Raw genomic sequence first — 8,580 nt, forward strand, 5'->3', positions numbered from 1 at the left:
GGGTCGGCCATAGTATGTCGATGCTAGCACACCAAGCAAGTTACAAGCATAATTGGCAAGGATTACAGACAAAAGAGGCATTATGTGTTTGAAGTGAGTATGTTGGAAGTCACACTGGTAGTAGTGAAAGTTGTAGTGGCAATAATAGCTGCAAGTATCATTGACACTAGTAGATCATGATCTCGTTGTCCTTGAGGACTCATGTTTAGAGAAAAGAATAGAGAAGATGGTTCAATAGGCACTTGTTAGCTAGCACAAGCAAGGGGAAAAATCTCAAAATTCAAGTCCAAGGGGAGTGACATAATTGTTGTCCAATTAGAGTTATCCTTGGATCCATATTATTGGCCTTGAGGTCACTATTTATGGGCCTTGAGGTCACTATTTATGGGCATTTCAGCTCGCAAGAAAGCTCACTATTTATGGGGATTTCAAAAAAGGCTCGCAACAAATATAACTTCTTGACTCATGATGGCTTGAGGTCGATGAGCTTTGGCCTCGGTCCACTCAAAGGATACTAGCAGTTTGTATATGTTCGCATAGAACAAGATGAACCTCCTATAAAGTCGCGATGTAGAACATGAACCCATCTTAGCTCCCTACGTCGATTATGCGATCTTGTTTCATGAAACATTAGAGCAAGGCGCCGTATTCCTGCTTGGTAACAAACTTGCTTGTGTCACGATGGATTCTTCGAAGCTTTATGATTGGATCTCGCGGACACCGTGACGGTAGCCATAAATACGGTCAAAGAGAGAGATCTAGCTTCTGTCTCATATGTCCACTGCTTATTATGCAGAGTAGGAATCAAGCACAACCAACGTGAACAATATTGCTGCTCCCCCTTGAAGAACTCGACTAAGGAGAGGATAGGCTATCATCAATTGTTCTGCGAATCCAGGGAGCTGAGCTTCACCAAAACATCAGGATCTATAAGCAATGGAGGATTCAACAGCAGCTGAGCCGAACGAATCAGCAACAACAGAGGATGCACAACCGGAGCCACAGGGGAGATCACGATATGCAATCGGGGCAACGCTGATCATGTTCCTAGTGGGATTCAGTAAGTCAGCTTAAGTATTAACTATTTGCAAATTTGCCGTTTGAGTAGAATATGGGGTGTCTATAACAATCATACTAGCGCTTGTGCGATTGCAGATTATGCTTTCAAGATGGGAGGAATCGTGTGGGCAAAGGAAGCTTTGGCACTAACAGAGGAGCAAGCGGACTTAGCAGTGGCGATGATGAACGGAGTGACATTTGTGGGGGCAGCAGGAGCAGGCATGGTAAGCGATTTATGGGGGAGGAAGCTTGCGATGGTGATTGGGCTATCGATGTTCATGCTAGGCTGCATTATACAGGCGTGTTCTTTGAATTACCCGGGGCTGATGGCAAGCAGGGTGGTGGACGGTTTGGCTGTGGGAGTTGGGATGGTGATGGCGCCAGTGTATGCAGCTGAGATGGCTCCTTCAAAGTCTCGTGGGCGTGTTGTGGCGTTCGTTGAGATCATGAACAACCTGGGTGGAGCTTTTGCATACTACATTACATTCCTCCTCTCTCGTTCCCATCTTCATCCCATTCATGCATGGCAATGTTTGGTCGCCTCTGCCTCCTTCTTTGTCGCCTCCTCCCTCGCTTTCACCATCTTTTTCATGCCAGAATCCCCTCGTTGGCTTGCTTCCCAAGGCCGCCCCGACTCTGCCCTCGCCGTCCTCAGACAGATCTATTTTGGCATCGATGACGCTCGCATCACCACGTGCTTGCGTAACATCATGCCACCTGGCAGCCATGATGTGCCTCCTGCACAGCTCCGGCTCGCGGCCCGTCGACGCACGCTCTGGGCAATGCTCGAGATCATTTGCCCCCGCATCGTTCTCCTCCGCCATGTACTGCTCGTCGTAATAGGGCTCCACGTCCTCCAACAACTTGTGTTCATTGACGCCATTATCTACTTCGGCCCACTGACTTGGAGGACTGTCGGCACTGTTCACCACATCATCCCCACCATAACCATGATCATGGCACTCACTATGCCCTGTGTTGCCACCCTCTCAGCCTGCCTTATCGATCGCATTGGTCGCAAGAAGCTTCTCCTCCTCAGCTATGCTAGCCTTTACTGCTCTCTTACAGCTACTGCCTTGCTCTCTTCCTACCTCGATGTCAATACTGCTACAGGTGATACTCTCACTACCATTAACACTACCATTTTAAACACTACCTCACCTCGATCTTCACCATTTTTATCAACCTTGGCCATATTTTTTGCTTGTTGTTGTGTAGTCTCCTACTCTATCGGCCTCGGCCCCGTCACATGGGTCCTCAGCTCTGAACTATTTCCACAACACCTTCGATCACAAGGGATGGGCTTTGTAGTTGGTATAAATAGGACCATTTATGATGGCTTGGGTCTTACATTTGTGATGATTGCAAAGAGCATTACTCCAGCTGGTCTGTTTATGCTCTTTGCTCTTATTTCAGTGGTAGGATTCTTATTTGTCCATTGTTGTGTTACTCAAAATACCACTAGAATGAGCCTAGAGCACATTGCTACATCTTTTGAAGAGCATGTTGCTCCCTCACCACTCTCATCACAACAACAAGAGAATCAACAAGTGTAGTTGAGAAAGTGGACAATTTTCAAAAGCATCGACTCGGCCATAATTGCATTAAAGGATCTCTTTTTGTTTGAATGTCTTTTCTTTTATTATGTGCCAATTTCCAAATAAACTTTTGCTCATGTACATGGAGTGCATTGTTTGCAATCCACACATCCTTGGAAAATTCATTTTTCCTAAGTTTATAAGTGGATTTTATGCTCTAAAACTAGATCCTAAGTAGATTCTTGGATAAGGTATTTTATGTCTACATTCATTCATTCTTTATTTGGTAATTGCTACTCTTTGCTACAAACATTGGTACAATGCGAATCATAAGCCATGGAGAATTCTAGACTTCTACTTGCAAACAAAAACTAGACCAAAATGATTATATTAAAATTTGTATGTAATGTCCTTCCACAATCTTGATTGCCACCTTAAAATTTGTATGTAATGTCCTTCCATAATCTTGATTGCCATCTTTAAATTTATTGTTTTTGATTATTTCATGCTCATTTATATATATGCTAACATTATGCTTATATCTACACGATCTTAGATGCACCCAACTTCTATGAGGCTATATTGCTCAGTAACTTGTAAATTTTATCTTCGTAGGATGTAGAAAATATAAGTCTAAGATACTCTATACATATTAAACCTTAATCTAGGGCACATACATAGAGTAATTGCCTCATTGAGCTTGATTTGTGGATTGTATAAGAAATTAAAATTTATTCAAAAACATCAAAAGTTTGGTTGCACATGTATACAGCTGAGTACTCTTTGAAAATCTCAATAGCAAACCTACTTATAGTGAATGCATTTGTTCAATTTGAAAAATTTACATATTACACTTATTAACCTACTACATGGTTGTAAAAAAAGATTGACATTGAGTTGAAAACTATGTATTAAAAAATAATTCACTCATACTCCTACACTGGTGACTCATTTATCATTTTTTCTTTAACCATGTACTTTCTTAAAATAAGGCCCTTGTATATGTTAAAGGAAATAAAAGCGTTGAGCTGGGAAAAGTGTTGCACCATTTTCACTCTCTTTTTGATAATACATATCTAGAGGACTTTGCTCTTCTCCTAGTGACATATCATGTGATTGGAGACAAGAAGCTCTTCATAAAGTCAAAGACAATGGAATTGAAGTGAGTGAATGAGAGTGGAGTTTGCAAGGAGATGTGATCTACATGCAATCTACTTCTAAACTTAGCCACATGTTTTGAATTTTTACTATGCATCATGGCCACCATCACTATTGTTAAAGATAGTGTAAATTGCACTATCCACATAGGGCATAGGGACAAACCCTAACCCTAACCCTAACCCTAAGGGGTTCACATGTATATCTTCATGTTCAGTGTTAATACACTTAGTGTACAGGTAGCTATATTATGTGCACTCCTCTCTCTCTCCCTCTCTCACTTCTGCTATCATGGTATCAGAGCCGATAGTGCTCCCACTCCCTTCATGAATGTCAAGCCCTCCTTGTGTGAGGCATCTTCCATTGAGAGAGAGATTTCCGTCGAGAGAGAGTAAGCCCTTGCTTTCGTCAAGGCACAAGCCCTCTCATTGAGGCATCTTCATGATTTCTCGAGCTCTTCATGTAGAGCTCATCCTCATCTTCGATTTGAAATGAAAAGCACAAGATTCCACTTCTTGTAGCTCAAGATATCCTCACTTGAGTGATGTTGTCCATTCTTTGAGTGATTTTCAGAGTCTTCATGAGTTTTGTAAGGTTTGAGTTCTTATGTGGGGTTCATTTCTTCTCTGTTCTTTGAGAGGAATTCATTTAGTGAGTTTGAGTATTCTGTAAGGTTCGTGATTCTCAGATGTTGAGTTCTAGTCCACTCCATCTCTATTGTGCATTTCCCCCTCTCTGTATGTGCCCTTGTGCCTTGCAAGTGACTTTCATGGCTTGAGGGACGCCTCCATGCTTCACACAGTGCCATAGCCTAGGCCATGGGCATCAATAGCAAGCAGTGCCTCGACTCTGCCTCAAGCAATGCAACCTACAAAAGAACAGCCCATGCTCAACCTCACCAATGAATGGTCGACCAGCAAAACGGTTCCACATGCCATCTACAACGACTCGGGCTGCTCCAACTACAACCGGACTTCATCAATAGGACCTGCAACAACGTTCGATGCCCCGGCTCTACATGTCCATCTCCAAGCCTCGTCGACCATCTTCTTCAGTGAGCTCCATCGAGCTTCGCTTCCATGCCTTCTTCAACAGCACCAACCCGAGCTCCTGAACCGTCGGCTCAAGCAAGCACACAGCCGCCTCCTCCGTTCACCACATCCCTTCATCGTCATAGCTTTTTGTTGCCATAGCTTCTCATGTCAGTGTTTTCCTTCTCCACCTTAGGAAAGACACGTGGCATGAGTTAAGCCAACCCTGAACAAATAGGGATTAACTGTGGTTTGGTTACTCTGGTCCTTGGTCAGTACTTTGACACATGTTAGATGGGGTTGGTTGGGTGTAGTTACACTTAGGTTAAGCTACTTAGGGCTTGGTCACACATGGCAATCTAGTCACCACACACCTGAGATAGAATCTAACTAGGGCTAAGTTGAAGTTTATCCTTGGTTAAGTCTAGCTTGCAAAGCCACATCATCAGTGCCTTGTAGGCACACTTGTGTAACATCATGTGTCCTCAGCATGACACATGTCACAGACTCCTGCTAGGCACAATTGCCTCCTCACAGGCACAGTTTGCATTTAGCATGTGATCTTAGTCTGCCACATCACCCTTTGGGCCACATCATCATTTTTGGGCCTTCTTAGGATAAAAAATTGCCTATCCTTCTGGTGGCCGTATCTTTTGATCCAGAGGGAATTTCATAGAGCTCTAAAAAGAAAAAATGCTTGCTAGATCATGCTCTACGCGCTAAGCATCTCATATCTGACTTTTGACTTTTCCACAAGTCAGCATCATTAAATCCTCATCATCGAAACCACTTCCTGATCCTTTGCGACGCACTTAACACTTAAAATGGATTAAGATAAAATTATTTTACTACATTTTATGCTTCGATGTGTAGTCTAGCTATAGACTAGCACCTCCATAGAGGAGATCCAACTCCACAAAGTCAAGGCAGCCATTGCCGTATTACGCGATTAGTTCCCACTAGCGTCAGTCCCATCGGATCTATCATCGGTGTACACACTCATACATCTGACCACCTGAGTCTCTTGGCATTTGGCACTTCATCACTCGGTGTGACACTTGGCAGAGTGATCTTCCTCCTTGGATTCAGGATTGTTGCATACTTCTTGCACATACACATGCCACCCATGTAAAGTCACACATTGTTGGACTATTTTTTGGCATTGGTTTCCACACACATACATGAGCCTTGTACACTCTCTTGGCTACTCCAGACACATAGTTGTCATCATTCTACTACAGGATTGATCCTTGGAACACAAACGTTCTCACATGACTTGGTTTGGACCATTCAGCTTAAGCCCCACAGTGGCAGCTCTCACATAGTGTTCTCATGAGTAGACACTCTCGTTGGTACATAGGTAAGCCTCTTGCACAGAGCACTAGACCGCCTCCAGCATGGAGTTATTCACATCACACAGTTGATGATACACTAGTCATGACTCCGAACGAGATCCGTGAGTGGAAAGAGAACCTTCTTTGACCATTTATTGCCATAGTTTACGATGCAAACTCGAGCCTTTAAAACCACAAGTTTGCAAAAATTTATTACATTTCAAGCAAAGACTAATTTAGAAGGAGATAGTTTACATAACTCAAATGCGCCCAACCACCATACATGCTTTTTCGATTGGACACTGAAGTACTTCTGGACTTTGTGATCGATGGATCAAGTGCTCGATTCATCAAAGTGATAGAAACTCTCTCTATCTTTTTTTTCTTGATGATTTCACACTCATTGAGCTTGACAAAAAACTTCAAAACTCCTTTACATTCTTCAAATGTGATATTGTGGAACTCAACCATAAGTCTCTGCAATTGTTCAATCTATAAAAATATTATTCCAAGCATTATATGTAGTGTTTCCCTTTTCACTTTCATATACACTTTTGATATGAAAGTACTGTCCAATAAACTTATTGATTTCTTGGTTGAGATGACCTCGTTCCTTCCACACTTCTCAACCATAAGTCTCTGCAGTTGTTCAAGATCTATAAAAATATTATTCCAAGCATTATATGTAGTGCTTCCCTTTTCACTTTCATATACACTTTCGATATGAAAGTACTATCCAATAAACTTATCAATTTCTTGGTTGAGATGACCTCATTCCTTCCACACTTGTGTTGGTGTTGGTAACAACACACATTTTATCCGTTGTTCTTTTAATGTTGATGAGACAACTCTAAATATTGAAGCATATCCATTTCTACTCACTCCGCTCACATCAAGAGCCTCTTGAATTTTCGTGACATCAGCTCTACTTTCCAATACAAAGTCTTCAAGCACATCACGTTTTACTCTTATTTTTTACAACAGTGGAGATTAAACCCTTCATTTGTTTGATGGGAATTAAATTAGGATCAATGTTTTCTTTCTCAGGTCCTAAAATTTTCCAGCAACAAGTAAACTTTGCAATATTATAGATTTTCTTGCAAGACAGACACACATATACAAATACAATGGCTAAACAAGATGTACTCTTACCTTGTTTTTTGTACTCTACGCTTACATCCTCCAGTACCAGCTTTCAATTGCGCAATGTTTCAAATTCTCTTGCTTCATTGTATGTCTCCAAGAATGGTTCTCTTCATTCTTGCTCTCCTTAGCTCATTCTTTGTCTTTGAACGCTCTTCGATTTCCCTTTGCAGCAACTTCTTTCAAGTCTAAATTTATCAACATTTCTTGGTCCTTCTCCATTCTTTCTCAAACATAAAATGTCTTGTACATTTCCACATTTGAATTTTGAGTTGAAATGTATCCATACATTCCATTGTTCCCGTCACCCACAAACCTCAATAGCGTTGTCGGATTAGAAAATGGAGGGCTCAAATTTCTCAATGGACATTTTGGGTAAATCTGTCTGTCGCACCATAAGTTGATATGTTGGGAGCTTGCTCTTCTCATGTTTTCCTTTTTCTTAGAATTCACAAGTGGAACCTTTCCTCTTTTCTGTAGCGATGCATATTTTTCTTCTAAATCAATATGTAAATGGTGTAGTTGCTTCTTTTGAGGTTCTTCTTCAACAGCATGGTTGCACATAGCCATTTCGTGAGGGTTGGTTCTTCATCTTGTCTACTTTTATAAAACTCTTCTAATCTTTCACGGTAACCATTCAAATATTTGAGTGATGGTGTGATGGGTTCTTTATGAGAGGTCGCCATCGAAAGAGATGTGGGATCTATATGGAGAGAGAATCTATATGGAGAGTTTAATGCAGCGTCTTCTCAATTATTGAAAGGGCTTTTTTATTCCTCCTTGGATTGACACACCTGTGGTCCTAAACTGACAGATATCCGTATTTTATTGCTTTTTCCACATTTTAGAAGAGAGATAAAAGAGGAAATAGCGAATTTCTTACAGGGTCCCAAAATGAGCTTCCTTTTTTTTTAATGCCATTGTTAACCATATTTGCTACTTTCCATAGTACCAAGCAAAAATTTGAGCTCTTTTTGAGTCCACTTGCCAACCATATTTGCTACTTTCCATGGTACCAACCAAAAATTTGAGCTCTTTTCAAGTCCACCTACTAATCATACTTTGTTGATGTGAATAGAATAAAAAAAAATTGAATGTCTTTTTCACAAGAACCAATTATGAAGAGCCTACATTTCATTGAAAAGAAGTGTTCAATGTAGTCACATGTTAAAGCCTTGAATGGATGGCCATGATTGTATCTTATGCATGATTGAAAATCTTATACAACCTTAGTGATGATAAATGGATATCTGATGGATATGTACCTAATCTTGTTATCATCTCTCTGTGGAATACAACAACGTGGCCACTATCATA

At 41.2% G+C, this 8,580-nt stretch overlaps 1 protein-coding gene across 1 annotated transcript; it reads left to right on the plus strand.

Moving 5' to 3' along the window:
• Positions 1–936: 936 nt before the first annotated feature.
• LOC147891794 (putative polyol transporter 1) lies at positions 937–2,615 on the plus strand. Its single transcript, XM_087388510.1, has 3 exons — positions 937–1,060; positions 1,156–2,172; positions 2,278–2,615. Exons 1-3 carry the CDS (start codon positions 937–939, stop codon positions 2,613–2,615), a joined length of 1,479 nt encoding a protein of 492 aa, XP_087244636.1.
• Positions 2,616–8,580: the final 5,965 nt, after the last annotated feature.

This window comes from Dipteris shenzhenensis, chromosome 17 (genome assembly GCF_047967505.1).
Source record: "Dipteris shenzhenensis isolate YYH24624 ecotype China chromosome 17, Dip_SZ_1.0, whole genome shotgun sequence".
NCBI classification, from domain to species: Eukaryota; Viridiplantae; Streptophyta; class Polypodiopsida; order Gleicheniales; family Dipteridaceae; genus Dipteris; species Dipteris shenzhenensis.

Bases quoted from the DNA above. Each gene is read 5' to 3' on its own strand.
- LOC147891794 (XM_087388510.1), top strand. From the start codon at position 937: ATGGAGGATTCAACAGCAGCTGAGCCGAACGAATCAGCAACAACAGAG. The intron at 1,061-1,155 runs GTAAGTCAGCTT...GTGCGATTGCAG, and splicing joins CATGTTCCTAGTGGGATTCA to ATTATGCTTTCAAGATGGGA. The intron at 2,173-2,277 runs GTGATACTCTCA...GTTGTTGTGTAG, and splicing joins CGATGTCAATACTGCTACAG to TCTCCTACTCTATCGGCCTC.